At 38.9% G+C, this 21215-nt stretch overlaps 1 protein-coding gene across 8 annotated transcripts in view; it reads right to left on the minus strand.

Annotated features, from left to right (window-relative positions):
* Nucleotides 1-21215, minus strand: part of CTNND2 (catenin delta 2) — a 1245479-nt gene that overhangs the window by 118149 nt on the left and 1106115 nt on the right. For all 8 annotated transcript variants that reach the window (XM_050937394.1, XM_050937393.1, XM_050937390.1 and 5 more), the window contains one exon: nt 2111-2284. In XM_050937394.1, coding sequence (XP_050793351.1) covers nt 2111-2284 — 174 coding nt within the window. The remainder of the gene's footprint in view (nt 1-2110; nt 2285-21215) is intronic.

Raw genomic sequence — 21215 nt, forward strand, 5'->3', positions numbered from 1 at the left:
TATGCATTTGTATAACTGAGGCCCTGATGCTCTCTGAGGACCTTTTGGCATCATTATAATACACATGGCACTAATAAAGACAGCAGCATTTGTTTTCAGCACAGCTGACTTTCTTCTTTTTCGTTTCTTTCATTTTACTTTAGACTAGCTCTAACCAAAAAATCTCAAGCTAAGATCATTTCCCACTCCATCCCTCCTTGTGCCTAATTATAATTTCCTGTAGGAAATCACACAAAAAATGGAAACCTCCCATAGGAATAACCTAGGAATAACCTCTTCTTTTAAGAGTTTGGTTCCTGTTATGTCAGTAGTTTTATCTTCAGAGAACTTCAGCAGCAGGAAAGTAAGATTGAGAGGAAGAATCTTCAGTGCTGATGTAATCCCTAAGGAGTGTTATTCCCCTCAAAGATATGACTAGAATGAGATGCCAAATTAAATATACTCATTTTGCCTTCTATGTGTCATTCATAACGGAATCAGTGAATCTGTAGAAAAATGGAGTAATAAGAGAGCAAGCGAGTTCTCCCTGAGATCTCAGCTGGTATAATGGTGAAGTTCAAAGCCGTTCTTCCAAGATACCATTTTCAATGGAATTCAGCAGGACCTCTCTTTTTATTGCACACACACGCACTCACTAAGTACTAGACGAATAAAACCAAATGTATGTTACCTCTGTGCCAGCCCAATATAGGTTGACGTGGAAGGCCATAATGAGGACTGGTCATCAGATCCAGTGCTACAGCCCTTCCCACTAGTATGGTAGGTCTGTGACTATGTAGCAGCCCCTTCACCAGTCTTCAGTTGGAGGAATGGATTTCATTTTCTGTATCCATTGGCAGTTCACCTCATTTCTGTCACTCTATGGGTGCAGTGGCTGTGCAGCACCATTCAGGATCAGGTCAAAGGGCAGACATTTTGTTACACATTTCACTATAGAGCTGAGTGTGATGGTCAATGGAATATTATAAGGCTGGTGGAACAGAGCAGTGAAAAGCCATATACCTCTTCAGAGCTATAGGGTGTTCTAATTCAACTCCCAACATAGTTCTGTTCAGCAAAAAGCTGTTTTTGGTGCCAGGACTCAATTCTCAAAGGGGGTGCCTAAATTAGATTGGCACTTACACACCTAAAATAGGCATTTGACCACGTAAATACTGAACTGGATATTCTCAAAGCACCCAAGTTTGAATATTGTGCTGCCCAACTTCCATGTGCAACCTGAAAGGTCTTAATGGAGAATTAATGTAAGGGCGGGGTTATACTAATGGAGCAGTGTGAGATGGTCTGGACTCTCATCCCATCAGATCAAGTTATCTCCAAGAAAATGCATGCCACAGAAATTGGTAACAAATTCAGGCCAGGATGCCATCACAAACATTTATACATTTATTCAAATTTTTAATATATTTTCAAGATCTGGTGGTAAAATTATTAATCAGTTTATTGAAAATATTTAGAGACCAAAATATTGGATGTTTTGATCTCACATATCTGAAGGTGGAGGCACAAACAATAATGTTCGCATTGGTAAGATAGCCTGAATTCAGAATTTCCTTGCCTTGTTTTTACTCTTAACCATAATGTTATTTTAATGTTTTGTATCTTTATTGATTTGTTAAGGGAAAAAATGGATGCTAGGGTTTCTTGTCTTTGTGTCACTTCATTATATCTTGCTACATTCTGTTCAGTGTCTCATAACCAGACTGCAGTCAACCAGTGCTTTGACATTGCAAAGTGGTCTCATTCAGCTGTCACCGGTGAGATTTTTTACCCATTTTCCATGACACTATCTGCATAGATTTGTAGTGTCACTGCTTTTATTCTTTTGGATATTGGATTTTCAGTATAATTTTTCATATTTAACTAGACTAATGTCTAATTAATCAATTTTAAATGCTGTGTACTGGGATTTCTTAGGAAATAGGATTATTGACAATAAACATAACAAACATGAAATTTTGCAGTGCAAATTTGACTCCTTTTTCCAGCCGGTTTTCTGAAATGTGTGGCTTTTCTCCCCCCCTCAGAGTTGCACTTATAGCTATAATATCTTTGTTCTTATCCATGTGGGCTTCTTAGACTATAAAAAGTTCAGAGTAGTAGTCCATACCTTCCAGCTTCCTGCAGCCAAGTTCTGCAGTGCACCTGCAGCTCCTTCCAGTGTGTCTGGATTTGAGCACTCAGAGAGAAGCGTGAGGTAGGGTTTGACTATTGAAGGGTGCCACAGCATCTGGATTCCTTTTGGTGGTTCTGCACAGTCTGGGAGAGGTCCTACTCCATCCCACTGTTGGAAAGAAGAAACCAAATATCATAAAGTATGCCAATATCAAAGAGAACAATATTCAAACATTTTTTTATATAGGCCCATGGCCAAAAACCACCACCTTCACCTTTAACACACTCTTTGTGATCCTTGATGGAGGCAAATTCTCCTCCTAGTACTCTATAAAATAGCTTTTTGATTGTATTTGACCTCACCATTAGTGAAAATCTAAGAGTGTTCTACTTAACTAGCATAATGAGAACAATTAACTTTCAATCCATAATTTAACTTTTTCAGGGGAGTGAATACCTGTTGGGACACACATGTATCAACAGATCTTAATAGATGCTTTAACAGCTTGCATAAAAAAGAGATTTTCATTTTATATTTCACTTGATCCTTTGTGCTCTTTCTTTCCACTGGGAATCACACTCAAAAAATAAATTACATGGAGGCATGTGCTCATCACATTTATAGGCCAGGGAGGTAAGGTTGCTGAGAAGTAGCTTTCCACTACCACATAGTGCACATACCTTTGTGGCACTTAAACTGCTACTCAGCTCTGAGGGCAGCTACTCTGAAGGGCTTCAAAGAGCCCCCAATTTCTTTTATAAATCTAACCATCCCAAAAATTTCTTCACCAATGTAGAATTCTGCCTCCAAAATTACTCCATCCTGATGCCTAATGTGGGCAGTATATAGTATCTGGTCTAAGAACAGATCTCACAAGCCATCAGTAGTGGAAATGGGAGCTTTAGTCCAACGGAAAGAAGAGATTTCCTCTTTCCAATCCAACTTATAGCATTGACACCTAGAAGGTCCTAAGATATGGGATTTAAAAGTCAAAATACTTTTATGCACAGAAATGCTATTTTAGGTAATTTTAAAAGTATTTTTAAATGCAAAACTTTTATGTTTCTCTCAATGTGCATTGTACAGGCAGAAAAATACAAAAAAGAGAATCTCAATAACATTTTAAAACATTTTCTAAAACATTCCTAATGCATTTTTTTTCTGTAAAATATGTGGCATATACAGAGTGCATGAGGTGAGTGATGATTTGTTTAAACTGAATCAAAGACAAACAAGCCAGCAGGAGGCAGAAATAACCCCTCCTTCATCCCCACTGCCTCTGGAGGATACAGCCAATCAGTCAGTCTGCCTTGATCCCACTCATCCAATGGCAGCAGAAGCAGTTGGAACAGGCTCCGACCTCACACCCAATGAACCCATTCCCTCCCCTGGGGGGAAGAAGGAGATGAAAGCAGCAGCAGCTCTAGATCCCTCAAACCCATGGGGGCATGGCATGCATGGCCCCATCACTCAGTGGTCCAGCAATTAGTTAGTTGGTTAGTGGGTGAGCATTGGTCCAGATCCTCAGCTGATGTAAACTGATACGGATCTATTGACTTCAATGGAGCTGTGCCAGTTTACACCTGCTGACCATTATGTTTTGCAAATGAAAAATGAACAAACACAAATGCAAAGTTAGCTGGTCTTTCAATAATGCACATAAAGAGTTATGTGAGAGCAGCTGCTAGGAGATATAACTCAGAGCATTGGACAAAAAAGACAACATATAATCAATGGAAAAGCAGTCTCTACTGGAGGCACTATCAAATGCCCAGGAACAGTAGCAAAATCACCTTAAAAAGTCTGAAGCTAAACCCTGCTGAATGCAGCCACTCTGAAAGGGAGCATGATGTGCTTGTGAAATCAGATTGTTAAAATTCTGCTTTCAAACTGAAGAAAAGGTTGGTTGACTTTCCTGCTGGTGAGAGAATTCAATCCCTCTCTTTGGACATAATAATCAGCCCTTCCAGGAATTGCTTCATGAAGGCTCATAAAAAAGCTACTTTTTTCCTCTTAGGAGAATGCAATAAACTGCCTGAAGTCTCAGTTGTTTTTTTTTTTGTTTTTTTTTTGTGGTGGGGGCGGTGGGGAAGTAGGAAATTCCTCTTATGAGGGGCCCGATTCTGTCCTCACACCAGTTTTTACACTGGTGTAAGTACCTTCACTCCTGATTCACTTTGGTACAAATATAATCCAAATTCAGGTCAAGATCTTCACCTCTACCCTCCCAATCCTATTTCAAATTACACACCTTGAACACTGTGCTATCCAATTTATATACCAGGTTTTGATTATATTTCTCAGGAACAAAGTATAATGCAGCAAATATGTTAGCTCTGGTGTACACACAGTTTTTGTACTGGTAAAAATGTTGGTCATGGATGTCATCTTTTACTGAAATAGTTATATCTGTGCAATTCCTAGTGTAGACCCATTTATATCACCACAGAGATTCTTATATCAGTATAACTTATTCCTCCATAGTTAAAAACAGGTATATGCATGTTTATCCGGTATAACTGTCTCCACACTAGGAAAGTTATACCTCTTTAACTGTGTTGGTATAGTTTTCTGCGGACAAATCCTTCCTTAATACTGGCTTGTCAAATGGTGATTCCTCCTTGTTTGGTGATGGTTATGAGAACACATTCTTGTTCTTTTTTTAAAGGAAAATCAAACGAATAAATTTCCTGATTCTTCACCCCTGCTCTTTGATAGCACAGGGAGCATACTTTATCAGTCACTAAGAGGGGAAATGAGTGTAGGAGACCTTTATTACAGCATCATGAGAACTCCACTGAAGGAGAGGTGGGTAAATGAAGAGTTTTACATTCCTAATTTACCACTTATGAGCATATGAGTTAAAATTCTTTACGAACGTTTTTTGAGCTTACCAGCAACATACTACTAAAACCACAGCAGGGCAGATTCTTATGACTTGTCTACATGGTCAGATGATGTGCTGTACACAGGCTGTGATTTCTAAAACACAATGTTGCGGATGCACATTAATGGATCCATGTAGTACCTGCTGATGTGTTTCACATAGTGCCGTTTCAAACAGTACTACATTAAAGTGCAGTAGGGAACATTTACTGATCATCAGCATGAACTAATTAATGTGCAACACATTAGTGGCTTTAGGAATCATACCTTTGTAGAGCATATAACCCTATCGTGTAGACAAGTGCTTAGTTGCATTCTGGCCCCTTTGGGCCATTTGAGCAACACCAAGGGGTCAGAAAGTTAGGCATGCCCAGCTGAGAATTCCTCCGGCACAGATGTGTTGAGGTCAGCATCTGCACTGTCCTTTCACCTCCTGCCCCCATTCTCCCTCACACATATTCTTGGCTCCAGTCCAGGGGGAACATCAGGGTGGTGAGGGATTCTGGAGCCAGCGGTTGTAGGGATATTAAAGAAGGTACTAACAGTGATTCCCCCAAGTGACAGTGACCTCCCATTTTCACCAAGTACAAAAATCTTTTATTTCTTCTGTTAAAACCTGTAAGCTAATGCCTGCAGAAACCATTGATTGTATCTGTCCTGTGAAAGATACTCTATTACTATGTAGAACTTACAAACAAGCTAATGTCTGCAGAAACCATTGATTGTATCGTCCTGTGAAAGATAATCTATTACTATGTAAAACTTACAAACAAGTTAATTGACTTAGTTCTTGAAGTAAACACTTTGCTAGCCTTAAGCTATAATTGATACAATCTAAACAAACAGACCCCCACCCTCTGTGATTACAGGGCCGGGAGTCTCATATGAATTAACACACACCCCGAAAGTGGTGAAGACAGTAAATTAAAATATGGTTAAGATATGGAGTGTATGTTGACGGTTAGGTAGGTGCCAGCCTAGAAAGGGAATATCCATCGGCCGAAGAATGTGGCAAGTGGACCTGTACATTAGTAACAACCTTCTTGTCTAAGGTTCGTGTGTCAATAAAACATATGTGAGTGTTTGTATATACTGAATTTAAACATAAAAAGCCAAAACAGTATCACATGTGAAGGATCTTGTCTCAGAGCAATGGGAGCCAAGTATGGATAGGATCATCTTCTAAAGTGAGATGTAATGTAGGCGGGCAATGAGAGGAATAGCTCAGTGACCTGCTAAACCCAAGGTTGTGAGTTCAATCCTTGAGGGGGCCATTTAGGGGTCTGGGGCAAAACTCTGTCTGGGGATTGGCCCTGCTTTGAGCAGGGGGTTGGACTAGATGACCTCCTGAGGTCCTTTCCAACCCTGATAGTCTATGAATGCTTCCTGTAGCATCCACAGCCATGCCCTATTCAAAATATGAGAATTAAATCATGTGTCCAGGGTAAGGAGGTTGCATTAACTTTCCTTGAGGGTTTTCTCTTTGCTTTCTCATTTCCTAAAAGCACTATTGTAAACTGTGATACATGATTAATTCAGAAGACAATTTTCTCTGAAAAGTGATCACCATGCAGTTCTAAAATGCCTTTTATTACATCCTCCTCTTAATGGCTACTGAGAGAACAGGGAGGAAATGAAGAGAGCAACTGATGGAAGTAAGGATCTTCTTTGATGACAACTAGAGATGTAGTTCAAAGTGTTCTATGTTATTTGAGGGTGTTCGTAGCATTGTGGTATCTTAATATTGAAGAAAATGTGCTATTTCAAAGCTAAATCTGACTGACCTTTATCTACATCATTTATTCAAACTTTTGTTAAGTCGATTAAAAAACCCTGAATAGTCCCAAAGAAAAATGTATTTTCATAAGCAATAATATTACAATACCTTTTCTCTAACAGCTGTTGTAGCAAGACTGACTGTGGCAAGGCTGAAATCGCTTTGTAGTTAGCACTGTTCAATATTAATGAATGAAGGCTGTGAGCTAAAAGACTCTGTACAAAGGAGTTTAGAACAGTTACTCTATAGCTGCAATCCATCAGAAGTGATCAATAAATTCTAGCTGAGATAGTTTTTAGATGTAGAGAGAACCTCTGAAAAAGATGAAGGCTGTACACAGTCTCACAATCACATAGCTCATGTTAAGGAGAAGAAAGCCATATACAAAAGCTCCTTCCAGCCCTCCTTGCTTCAGCTGTCATTTCCAAAGATATTGTGGGTGAAATTGACAGAAACTGATAGATACAAATCTCCCATTTCCTGAAACCAACCCAGAGATAAAAGGGTTCAAAGGAAGGAGGAAATACAGAAAAAAATGAAAAGCTGAATATGACTTTCTTTCAAAATAATGGTTTCTGAGAATAGAGTATATTGCTAAGTAGTTTCAAATGTTTCCATATTACCTGAAGGATTTCTTAAAGGTCCTAAAACTAGGACTGGAAATCTCAGAAAAACAACCCTCCCATTTTAACAAAAGAGAGCAAGATGAGCTCATAGAGTTTCAAGACAACGGTGAGTAAATCAGAACTTAAAAACAGATATTTACGTGCTCACAAAACCATATGACTTAGCAAATGACACATGAAGTGATTTGTGATTGTGAGGTTTGAGTTTTAAATATTTTATTTTTCAGCTAATGTTTCTCTTCTGTCTTATTTCCCTCCCCTTCTGACATCTGTGGGGTAGCCTATTTGAAGTGAATTTAGTAGTTTCACTGCACATCCCAGTGGACAGGTGTCAGTATCATAGAAAACAATACTAAAAATGTCACCTCATTGGCAGATTCAGTACAGAGGCCAAGGACTGATTCTTTGTGGAAACTAAATACTGTCACTCTGTGGGGTAGATCCCCTCAGATTAGAGGTGTGGTACATTCATGGAACAACGTGGGGAAGGGTACACTGCTACTGTCTATGCTGTCCCTGTTCTGTGGATCAGGAGAGGACTTCTGTCATTGGTGCGAGCAGTCTGGGCATTTTCAGGAGCACTACATTCAAACAATTACAAAAATTATCTTTATCTATTCTTTCAAGGGTCAATTTGTTGTTGTTGGACATTAGAAAAAAACACTTGGAAGATCTGTGAAAGGAGTCCATATTCACAACCCCTACATATTTATGCTCATTTTGGTTTTGCTAAGTACTGAAGATATTATAGAAGAGCTGATAATAGAAAATATCCATGGCATCCAAATATCCAAATGATGAGTTGATTTAGTTTAAATTAGATGGAAGAATAATCAAAACCAGTTAGTAACTAAGATTTTTTTATTTTACAAGGGCAGAGTAAGAAATTAAAGGAACTAGTTAGTGAAGTCAATTGAACTGAAATGCGCAGGAACTTAAATGTGATGGAAACTTAGAACTTCTTTAAGTCAAAGGTGCAGAAACTGTCTGGAATTTGCATCCCAAACAAGTGGAAAAAATGTGTAGGGAAGGACTGCAGCTCTAACTGGATACACAACCACCTGAAAAAGGAGATTAGTAGTAAGCAGAGAACCTACAAGGAAAGGGAGAAGAGATTGATAATCAAAGAAAGTGTAGGGGTATGCCAAAAGCCAAGCAGAGTTACACCTTGCAAAGAAAGTAGATAAATAAACGTATTAACATATAAATAAAAAAGGATAAGAAGGGAAGTGGGGCTGTTATGCAGTGGAGATGGGGTAGAGATTAAGAATAATCTGGGTATAGCCTAAAAACCAAGTGAACACTTTACCTCAGTTTTCAATAAGAGTGATAATGTAGAACACAGGGGCAAAGGCAGAATGGTTAATGATTAATGAGCGTATAGAAATGGAAATTACCACATTTAAGATAGAAGCAAACCTCAAAGATCTTAATGAACTCAAATCTGGGAGTCCTCAAAATCTCCATTCCAGAATACTAAACAACCATAAACATGGAATTACAAGTACAATAGGAAGGATTTTTAATAAATCTGTCAAATTGAGGGTAATACCACGACTAGAGAATATCAAACATAGTTCCTATATTTAAAAAAAATGGTGGAGGGAAGCAATCCAGGTAACTGCAGATCAATTAGTCTGAATTCAATAGTAGCAAGGCTTTAAAACAAATTTTGAAGGAAACAAAAATTCAAGACATAGAGGTAAACAGAAAATGGAATAAAATGCAACTTGGTTTTACCAGAATTAGATCATATTAGACTAAAGCTGATACACTTTGGTCATGGAGGCTCTTCAGCTTCATAGCACCTCCTTAATGCTATTCCCAAAGGTTTGGGGGAAATTCTGCCCCTGAGTGGGCTCAGGCTGCCAGACAGTTGCTCCCTGGCTGACGGTGGGTGATGCCACCCCACTCAGTTTTCCAGCTTTGCTCTGCAATGTTAAGCTGAGCTGGGGAGTTCCAGTCAGCTTCTGAACAAGGAGTTTGGAGGGACAGTGATTTGTGCCTCAGTGTGCATGAAAGTGAGGGAGTGACAGTAATAGCTAGAGTCTTGCATAATGCAGGCAAGTGTTGTCCAAGTCTCATCACACATCTTTGCCATTGTGCCACTCCCCTGAGTGTACCACACCCCTGTTATTCTGGCATGGGGTCTCTCTCAGTATAGACATCAAATTGTGGCCAATTATAGGATAGTTTTGTGATGTATCTAAACAGTGGCCAAAGGAAATTGAATCGAAGGGAGAGCTATCCCTTCACCCTTAATATTGTGGAGGAAAGAACAATAGTACTATTTTAAAAGTTTTTTTTAACCTTTCTTTTGCTCTATTACCACATTTTGCTAAGGACAGTTCTCTTTCCCCCACTCTTTTTCTTATATTTAGAATAATAAAAAGTGCCCATACACCGTCTCTGAGCAACTTGCCAGTTATTAGAAATTACAAACAAAATACACTGTTCAATCAACTCACCCCATCTACCAAAGAGCAGCTTATTCTCAAACAGGAATTAATTCACGGGAGTCTTATAGCCTGTTATAGAGGAGGTCAGACTAGATAATCACAGTGCGACGTTCTCACATTATAATCTATGAATCAAAAGCTAACACCCGTGCACATCAGCCTATACCTCAATCTCTCTATTCTTCATAGGTAGGTGAAACAAATGGGCCCTGCACCATCCTCTGAAAGTAAAAAAATATGGACTATTTCAAACACTTCTGTAGTTCTGATTGATTGATATGACTTTTGTTGGCCAGCTGCTCGTAGGATCTTGAGCTTCATGAGTTTAAGAGATATTTCCCTTAAGTTAAGCAAGAATTTTATGCATTGTTGCTTTTCCTTCCATCTCAGAAGTAACTTAAAGGCCTGCTAAGATTAGGACATTTATTACTAATGAACAGCGGGCACAGTGCCCTCTGCTGAGGTAAAGAGAGTCACAAATGAATATAATTACTTAGTAGCAGATCTTTAAGGTAATGCATCCTTTCATCTTAATCTTTCATACTGAGCTCAGACTAATGACTAAACCCAGTAATAGTCTGCATATATTTATTTATCTGTGTATATACTTGGAACTCATCGCCATAGCGTCTGAGTGCTGTCAGCAGCATTACACACTGGCAGAATCACATGAACGGGCACAACCCCCTCTGATAAGTTGGACAGCAGATGAATCATCACACAGTGAACTTGACAGTGCTGGCCTCTCACTCATTCCACAAGCGCTCAGAATATTTTTTCCTTTGGCAAACCCTATCCATGCTGTCTTAGGAATGCTGTTTAAACATGGTTTTATTGGATTTCTTAGCCAGCAAAGATGAAGCTTTTCTTTTCTTGAAGTAGTAGCTTACCTCCCTAGAGTAGTAGGATTTACAACCTATCCACCTAGCATGTGAAAGCATGAAGTGTCAGGCTATTGGTAATGATATTTAACTTGAAATGTTGCTGTTATAGCTCAAGGCTCCTGACAGAAGGTAAAACAGAAGGTCAGACTCATTTCAAAAGTGCTGCTTGTAATCAAAATAAAGATTCTGGGACAGATTCTGATGTCACACTGGTAATCATAAATAACAGTAAAATAGGAGTAAGAAAAGTTTAAAACCAAGGTAAATGAGATAAAAAACTGGTACATATTTCCTTAGTAAGGAATGGAAAAGATAAGTGAAGCTGTTTCAAATGCATGTGTGTGATTGGTGGTATAACAAGTGTAAGTAGAGTATAATCAGTATTATTAGCAGCTACCTTGTTTTTACCACTATTTTTCTTAATCACTTCTTGTTATATTTATTTTGTTCCCTCTAGACCTTGAAGAATGAATATGTTGGCTATAGAGATGATGCTACTGTAAGTAGCATAATTATCACAATCAGGGATATTTGGTTCCATACAAAAAGGGACAAGATGTGATGTGGAGAAGTTAATGGCTACAGTGCAGTGGTCTTACATTAAAGTTTCTATGGTTCTGTAGCTTGATGGATGTTAACTGAGTATCAGGTGACCATATGTAAGGACCATAGAGGGGAATGTAAGAAAGAATTGCGGAGGAAAGAACAATAGTAATGCTTGGTGATGCAAGCAGAAATTAATCTAACTTATCTTTACTGCAGTCTTTATTAAATTAAAGTATTGTTTTTAATTTTTCAAAAAATGATATCAAGAGTTTGGCTGACTATGTTGCTGTGATTCTTCAGAAGATTTGATTTTGTTGGGTATTGGAACTGTGTGTCGGACTGTAAAATGGGTCTTAATCCAGTTTTGGTAAAGTTTTGGTAAAGACTTAAGGGAAATTAGGACTGACCCCAGTGCTGGTTCTTTTACGAAAGTATAGGCGGCAATTCTAAATTAAGGTGACAGCTGTTTGGAGGAGTTTCTGTAAGTAAGCGGTTCAACTGAAATGTGCCTTTGTTTTGCTCGTTTAAAAAAGAAGATAAAGCAACATGAATTTTGTATGCTCTCTAGGTTGAGGATAAGCTACAACTGGTATATACAACTGATGGTATAAATGAATAACAATGCCTAATCAGTTTTAAAAAGCACTTTAAAAAGAGAGACATATTTTATGTTATAGTTTTAAAAGCTATTCTTTTCCCTATGAAGTTTTATGTACTCCTACTGAGATCAAATATATCTACTAAATTAGTCAAAATTGTTTTTTAATCACAAAAGAGGAAAAGTAAATGCCCTCAAATTATCCATGTCTTTAATTTTTTTATAAACACATAAAGCTATGAATTTAGCCACATCCACAACTGAAAATGAATTTTTTGCACTATTGCCCATTTCCAGTATTTCTGATATCAACTGTGAATTTTAGCACTGTTTGAACATAGCAATTATTTTTATAAAAATGCCTTTAGCTTTTATTCTTCTTCAAAAAGTATATATTTAAATGTGAATCACAATCATGCAGAAAAGAAGGAAAGGAAACCATCACGTTAGTGGAGAAGTAAATCTCTAAGGCCATTTATAAGATCCAAGTAATTAATTGGACCTGAAGAAAAATAATGTGGGTTTGGACTCAAGAATTTTTCAGAAAGGATAAATTAGGAATGAACATTCTCATGTGAACAGTTCATTAGAAACAATCTACAGTTCGCGCCAACTCTGTCCGATGAGAGGACAAGGTTGCTGAGTAATTAACTGTATTTATATTGTGCTCTATTATTTTATGTTCTTTTCTTTCAGGTTTCACAGATTATAAAATACTGTGGGTTCAAGGGATTAGGGCCTGAATGCACAAAAGGAGTTAGGTGGTATAATGCTCAGCATCACAATGCCCAACTTTTAGACACCTAGAAAATCACTGGGATTCACAAAGCATGAGTTTGGCACCTAAATTCCTGTACAACAAGTGAGGAGAGATAGACACCTTAGACTGTGATTCATAAATGCCAGCATACTAGGCAGGGAGCCACCAATGAGAGGACTATGTGTTCTCTCTCCCTTAAAGAGTAATTTGGACTGAGAGAGCAAGAGTGCACAAGTATGCAAATAAGTCTATAGTCTGGTGGTTATAGACTCATGTCCCACATGGGAAAACCTCTGTGTACCCCCAAGGGAACACATACTCAAGGTTGAGAACCACTATGTTACATAAGGTTAGACAAACACCTGTCAAGCATGGTATAGACAACACTTAGTCCTGCAATGAGTGCAGGGGACTGGACTAGATGACCTCTCAAGGTCCCTTCCAGTTCTATGATTCTATAACAAGACTGATGTGGAGAATATAGCTGAGCTGTCACCTTTATTTTTTTGTTAAGTAACTGGGATTAAAAATCGCTGTAAAATGTACTTTGAGCTTGGGATAGTGTTAGTACTGTCAACAGGTAAAGACTAGGTTTTATACAGTACCCTACTAGGCTAGATCTCCCACTTTCCAAAACAGCTCAGATGGTTAATGTAGGAGGGTGCTTGGAAAGAAATTTACCAGGCTGATTAAAACTCTTGCTAATAGTTTATCACATCTGCTGTCATCCACTAACATTCTATTTAAATCAATGACATGTTAAGACATGTCTGCTACAGTCAACAACAGTCAAAGGGATTATGGAATGGTATTAACGAGTGCTGCATGGTGCTCACTCTGTCCTCCCTAGTCTTGCTTTGTCAGAAGGATGGAAACTACATGTGAGATTCTGAGAATAGGTATTTAATGCCAGGGTAGGCAGTGACGTCAAGGTTAAAAGCAGAAAAAAATTGTGACACATTATTAGAAATATTAAATACCAATCTATCTAAGGTATTTCAGGGTGCCTATCACCTTACTATCTAAGTGCTGAAGCAAGTATAATCTATTCCCTCACTGTATAACAGTCTAGTGAGTATAATATTATTTTTATAAAAAGGATATTAAACCCTTCAGTTTGATGGACAAGAGCAGTTCTGCAGAGGCCTTCGCCCTGCTGTGTGCTGATAATGAATGATTATAGAAATAGAAAAAGTACATCTGAGGGCAAGCAGAATAATATAGGTATTAAGGGATCCAGCTAAAAGTGTTAGATTAACTGTGCACCTGGAAAAAAAAAGGACAATCTAGAGGGAACATCTACGGTACAAAGAATTCTGAAAAGAATGTAATGGTAATCAATGCTGCAAGGTTATTTGTGCTAGTGTGAAATGCAGGAACAAGATGATACAATCTTAACCTAGGAGAAAATGTTCATGGAATTTTATTTATTGTTTAGAGATTATTAATAAATGGAATAGGCAAAAATAGCAACACAAATAAACAGGTTTACAAATCAGGTACATTGTGAGACACATATACCCAAACACTATTATTGTGCTCTGATATTATTCTTTCCAAGACATATCTGTCACCATATTTAACTTCACTAAACGGTTAAGAGGGTAAAGGTAAATATTAAAGATCTTGTTCTACACACTAAGTGAAACATTCATCAATTCATGTGAAGAGATCATTAGTTTACCTATAGGCTTCTCTAAAGCTTTGCTCAAGTGTTGAAGAATTCTATTATCATAAAGTTTACAAACCACTCTTCCCTGGATTGGAACAAAAAGTTGCCTAGTACATCGCATGGTAACCAATGTGTGAAAACTGATGTAAAGCCATGCTTGTGATTTAGAAGGAGGCATTCTCACCTTTTGACTCAGTAATGACCAATATCCCAGCATGGTGACACTGGCCAGTGTCGTTGGAACTATGATTCAGAAAAAGTGATACAATATAAAACTGAGGTCCTGACTGCTTAGTATTTTCACAAGAATAGAGGTGTTAGATCTTCTATCCCATCCATATTCTAATCCGTGTAATTAATTTTTCTAAACCTTTCTGCATACTGTTGAAGGTATAAAATGGAGTCTACATCTCAACAGTGATACATGAATGCTGTATTTATATTTATACAGCGGGCCAAAACCTCAGCTATTCTAAATCAGCAAAGCTGCACTGCATTCAATGCCTTTGAAATGTATTAAAATCAATGGAGCTTCACCAATTTACAACACCCGAGGATCTGTTTCTGACAGTAAAATATTTGAGATTCTTCTACAAATACAGAAAAAAATTAATAGACTTCTGGGGATCTGTATGAATGAAGGGTCAGCCACAAACTCCTAGTTTAGGAGTTGATTATTGAATTCTAATTCAATATATACATAACTTCTCCCTAGCTTTGCAGTCAGTTCTTTGATTTGACTTATAATGTAGCCCTGATATAACCTAGTCTGATTTGAAAACTATGTGGACTATGGGGCACTGTGAATAAGGTAGACTGTCGTGAAAAAAAAAATCAAAACACATAGTTGCAGTTTATAGTTTTTCCTTTATTTCTTAACTTAAAAATAACTGATTTAAAATGCACTTTTATAGAATGTGTCAAATTCACTGTTGATGTGAGTGGATACAGGCACATTGAGATTGATGGGGTTGTACCCATCTGTGGTCCCATTAATTCAGGAAATACTAGGTGTTACACATCTGTATGACGCCTGTATAATAAAAGTCCTACTGAAAACATAGTCATGCTTTCTAATGAATGTATGTACAAAAGAGAATATAAGAACGTACATAAGAACATAAGAATGGTTGTACTGGGTCAGACCAAAGGTCCATCTAGCCCAGTATCCTGTCTACCGACAGTGGTCAGTGTGTGGGAATCTCATTGTGTGTGGGATTTCCAAAATTGCCAAAGTGATTTAGGAATACAAATCCTATAGATTTTCACTCAGTGTTGTGTTCCTAAGTCACTTAGGTGCTTTTGAAATTCCTACTACATCTGAGATATGCAATCTCCCACTGACATATTTAATCATATCCCAAATAGTAATCTATGCAGCAGACTATAATATTTCTTTAGGAGCTGCTCCGGGCTATTGTGTCAATGATTCACAAGACATGGGTCAACTGAAGTTTTTTTTAACCATGCCTTTTAATGCAGGTCATGCGCTGAACGTATTTGGGCCTCTAAGCATTTTTCATGTGTTCTCAAGTACCCTTAAAGAACCTTGTGCCTTGTGAGTTTTCTAGCGAGAGCTCTAAAGATCCAGTGTTCAAGCTGAACCACATGGAATCCCTTGAAATTAAACCTAATAAAATTTCAGTTAGGGTCTGTCACAGGGTGCATCTTCAGCTACCAAGTGAGACGCACTGCCTGGCCTGTTTTCGTGGTGTCTCAGGCACAAACACACATAGTCTGTTTCTTTTCCATCACATGTACCTTTAATCCTCTGTTTTCATTCAGGACAAGGCAGAGGAAAGGTACCCAGCAGGAGGTCCTTCACACAGATTTTCTCCTTCACCTATCTCACTCTCTGAGTGCCCTCTTTACTTCCTATTCCTCCCAATTATATATCCTCCCTGTTACATAGCCAACTGCCTCATTAGCCCAACTACTGCCAGTAATCCTCACTCGCAACAGGTTGGTTTATTCCAATTAAGCCTGCAGCCTTCTCTGTGCTGCAGCAACCTCAGTGATCAGGGTACTACAGCTAACACCCTGTCACATACCTCCACCCTTATTTAAATTGAGATCTTTCCCTGCCTCTATGAGAGGTCTTCTTCAGCATCCAAGCCCTATCCTTTTTACAGATTTGAGGCTCTACTAGGGCTTCCTGGCCTCTTTTAGACTGGCCTTCCATGGGCTACCAGTGAGGGTCTTCTGCCTTCTACTCACAAAAGTACACTCAGAGGGTGGAAGTGTCTCTCACAGTTCCATCTCAGCCCATAAGTCATCATAGCAATCACATTCCATGGCCTTCTCCTCTAGCTTCTTTTGCTCCTGGCTTGTATCTACTTCAGGAAGTTGTCCTTTCAGAGCCTCAATATTGTGATACCTCTCTTCCCCTGACTTATCTTGCCATAGGCTTGAGATTATCTGGGTTAACCCACCAAGGCCTCATTAGCAGGACTCTTGTCTCTCTCCTCAGTAGGTCTTTCTTCCAAGGCTTTGCCAATGGCTTGCTCCTCCGGTGAGTTTGAGGATCTTCTGCCCTCCTTCTCCATTAGATGTTTCTGATCTATCACTCCGGGATCTGTTGCCCCCTTCTCAAGTACTTCTTGTCAATTCTCTCTGCACTTGTTGTGATATGTCTAGTGTCATTAAACAGTGTCCCTGGAGAATTAACTTTACGCAGACCTCATCATTGGGGTCTCTCTCTGTGTCCTCTACTCTTTTTACATAAGGGAAATAAGAGTCTAGTCAGTTCCTATCATCACTGTGTAGGGCAATGACTTCACCACATTCACTCTCTGACACTGAAACTTTCTTCCATTTCCAGCTGGACAACTGCCACAGGGTAAGTCTACTTTTCCCCATGTACACAGTGGATTGCTATCATCACCCCCTTCTGTTGCGACTGCAATCTAACCTCTGTATGAGCAACATGCGGCTGTCAAATCCACCATGCCCTTTGTGGTTCTTCAGCCTACCTTCATGGGAATTGTCTTTATCCCAGGCCTGCCTTTTATACCAGTACACCCACAGAACTCCATGAACCTATAGTCCTAGTATGGGCAGTCTTCCTTTGTATGTTCTTTGCCATCACATTGGTAACAAACCACTGAGTTAGTGCTAGGGGCTCTCTTGTTTGCCTCTTGTATTTCCTTCCCGGGCTTCGATGAATGGGATTTCTCAAAGTTCTTTCTCCCCACCCCCAGATGTAGGGGGATGGAGCTCTTTTCATGGAAGGTCTGTTTCCATATACTCCTTTGTTAATTTTACAGTATCCTCTGGCAATTCTGCCTGATGGCTTTGAACCCAAACTCTTGCAGCCTTGGGGAGGCTCTGTGTAAACTGCACAAGAATAATTGAGTCTATTATTGCCTCTGGGTCCTGTGTATCTGGCTTCTGATTGGCCCAGTCAGATAATTTTTGCACAAAAGCCTAGGGATGTATCCTGCAGTTCCATCTGGCAGCTCAAAATTTGTGACACTATTTCTTTGATGATAGGTCCATCCTGTCCAGAATAGCAGCTTTCAGCATGGCATAGTCTTTGGCTTGGTACTCGTAAGCCACCTGAACCTTGCCAGTCAGGTAGGGGGCAAGTCATAGTGCCAAAGTACCCTTGTCCCATCCAGCACAGATAGCTACCTGCTCAAAAGTTAACAAAAAGGCCCCAGGCCCACTGTCCAAATTCCAGTTCCTTCATAGGAACTCACCAACTGCTCTAACTGAGCCTGCTCTTGGATAAAGTCCTGCAATGCTCATTCCTGCTCTACCTGCCAACCCAGAAGCACCTGCCTCTCTGCCTGCTAGATTTTCTCTATCTCTTTTTGTTGCTCCACTACTAGCGCAGCATCTATTCCACTATGTTCGAATCCCCCAGCCCTCAAACAGGTCACCTCTCAAGCCACCTCCTCTCAACTGAGAGAGTTACAATCCCAGTCACAGGGTGCAGCTTCAGTTACCCAGTGAGTAGCAATGCCTAGCCTGTTTTTGTGGTCTCTCAGTCACACCTTTAATCCCCTGTTTCTAAACAGGACAGGACATAGCACAGGTGTACAGAAGGAGGCTGTTCACACAGGTTTACTATTCCACTCAGCTCGCCCTCGGACCTCCCTCTTTACTTCCTGTTCCTCCCAATTATATATCCTCCCTGTTACCGAATCAACTGCCTCAGTAGCTAAACAACTGCCAACCAGAATCAGTAACCCCCACCAGCAACAGGATGATTGATTCCAGTTAAACTTACAGTCTTCTCTGTGCTGCAGAAACCTCAGCGATCAGGGAGCTACTTCTAGCACTGTGTCACAAGATCTAACAAAGATTCAGAGTTTTTCTTCTTTTAAAATAATGAAAATTAAAGGCAAATACATGTACAAACCCTTGCTAAAATGATAAAGGGTTCATGTAAATCTTCTAATCCCAGAAACTTCAGAATGAAAGCTTTTCATTTCATCATTAATTACTGTGTTTAGATAGTTCAGGAATCTGAGAAGTGCAAGTACAATAAGACTTCACCTAATATATCAATACTGTCAACAATTAGGAACAATGATGATGAGTTTATTCTAGGTGGAATATGAGGCAGCTATAAAATGTATATGACATAAGGCAACTATTTTTCCTTGGTCATTGTTGTAACACTTTCTTTCATTATATTCTAGCATATAAAATGCCTGACAAAAGTCAATACAAAATAAAAGCTGTTTGACTATTGGAATATTTATTACATCAGTATGAGTGAAATTAGATTCTTACCTGTAGTTTAACTTTGTTTTTAATGTTTTTCAGGGCTTGAATTTTACTCCAAACTTGCCTCATTAAACAACAGCAATTTAGACGTTAATATCCCTGTGTTATTTCCCATTAACACAATTTACCTTTATATTCGCAAGTATATTTTCTGTACCTCTAGATCATTTACTTGTATAACCTCAGGTATATTCAATTGTATACTGTTCTACAAAGATCCTTTTGAAACATAAATAAATGGTTGTATGAGAAAACAATTCTGAAGAGAAGTGGAAAAAGTTCCCTTCTGCCATCATTAGAAACTTCACATTCCACTACCCAATTTCACTGTCTCACTACACATGCTCAATAGTAGCACTGAGCAACAGTAATATTACAGAGGCCTTCATGATAATAGTATTCTGTCAGCCCTTCTCAGACTTACTGAGTTGTAATCTATTTCTCAGTGAAATACAATAAAGAACAAAAGTAGATGGTAACAAATACATTTAAAGTTTAACTTTGCTAAAAATAAAATGGAGTAACTTAAATATTTGGGCATGTTGAATTACTTGAGCTAAATTTCACAGTCTACAGATGTTGCTAGTTACACTGAAATATGAGCTGGGGAGTCTTTTCCATTTGTTCCCCTTCTTAGTCACAATACTTTTTTGGTTTTCTCTCAACATCTAGAGGTAGTCTTTCAGCAGACAGTGCAAGTATGTCAATGCTCAACTACTTCCAATAGCTAAATTTTCATTGTGACATATTTGGAACTGCCCTGTGGTAATTTATGAATATATTGAATTAATTCAACAGGAGTTTGTCTGGAAAAAACAGGCAGGAAGGAAACGAATGGCTCAAGATAAGCCTCTGCTGAGCAAACACATGAGAGTTGCTAAGGTACAAGGGCAGAACTATTGTCTCTGGGGACTCTGGCTCCATCGGGTGCTTAGCCTGCAGGATGGGTTTTGATTAGAAGAGACAAAGCCTGGGAACACAATAGAACAAGGGAACTATAGTATGGTTTAAAAGGGACTCACTCTCACCAGAGGGGTGGTAGTTGTTGTTGCAGGGAACCAGACTGAGACACAGCACCTCGCTGAAGGTATCTGAAGAAGTTAGGAAGCCCAGGTTACCACCAGAAGATGGTATGCCTTTAGATAAGATAGACGTGTGTATGCTGTTTGTTGTTTTAAAATCCCTTTTCTCTAAAAGCTTTGTCTTTATGAATAAAATACACACAACTTTTGTTTTAAGAAGGCTGGGTAATTACTGTACATAATTGGTCACAGACTCCTGAAGGGAAGAACTACAGGTGCCCAAACTCAGTTGGACATGCAGGATAAGAACAGTTGATACATGGAGTACCGTGGCCAGGCCCTGGGCTAGGAGTGGGAGAATTGTATGATTCCATTCCAGGATAGGTAAAGGCAAAAAAATTGACACCTGATGGGGAGCACTCAAGACAGTCCATAAAGGGGACAGAAAGGAAGTTATCCTTGTAGTCGTGACACTTATGGACAGTGCTAAGCGTATTTTCCTGAATCGTAAGTAATTTTAGCTCACATAAATACAGATGGAATAAATCAAAAGGACAAATTCTCTCTTAAGAGAAGCCTCTTACATCCAGAGACAATACTATAAAGTTATGGAGTCAATCCTCGCCCTCAGCTAAAAGTTTTAGAGTTAGGAATGGCAGAAAACGATGTATTCTGCCTGCCTCTCCAGCTCCTGCTGTCCACTTCAGTAGCTCTTTCAACAGTCCCACTATGTGAAAACAGAAGCAATTATACAATCATTGGAAGTTGTTTGGTAGTCCTAGTACAGATAATGGTACAAAACCTGTGTAGCCAAATGCAGTTAGATCTTAGAAGAACTGTTTTGTGATAGTTGTGAGGCAGTCCTTTTGGGAAATTGTGGTGTAAATGAATGTCTCTGACTAGAATCTTTTCTTCAGTGCAAAACTACGGCCTACAGGAGATCCAAGCAAATAAACACATATGAGCCTGATTTTAACTGGCACTTTGACCCCTTTACACAAGCAATGGAAAGGGGCCATAAAGTGAGCATAAATTATGTTTGTATTTTAGGAGTTTAACAATTAATTATAAATGGCTTACCATTAATTTCCAAGCAGTTTATAATTATTAAGGTGATTCTGCTACACATTTT

This window comes from Gopherus flavomarginatus, chromosome 2, assembly GCF_025201925.1.
Source record: "Gopherus flavomarginatus isolate rGopFla2 chromosome 2, rGopFla2.mat.asm, whole genome shotgun sequence".
Lineage (NCBI taxonomy): Eukaryota > Metazoa > Chordata > Testudines > Testudinidae > Gopherus > Gopherus flavomarginatus.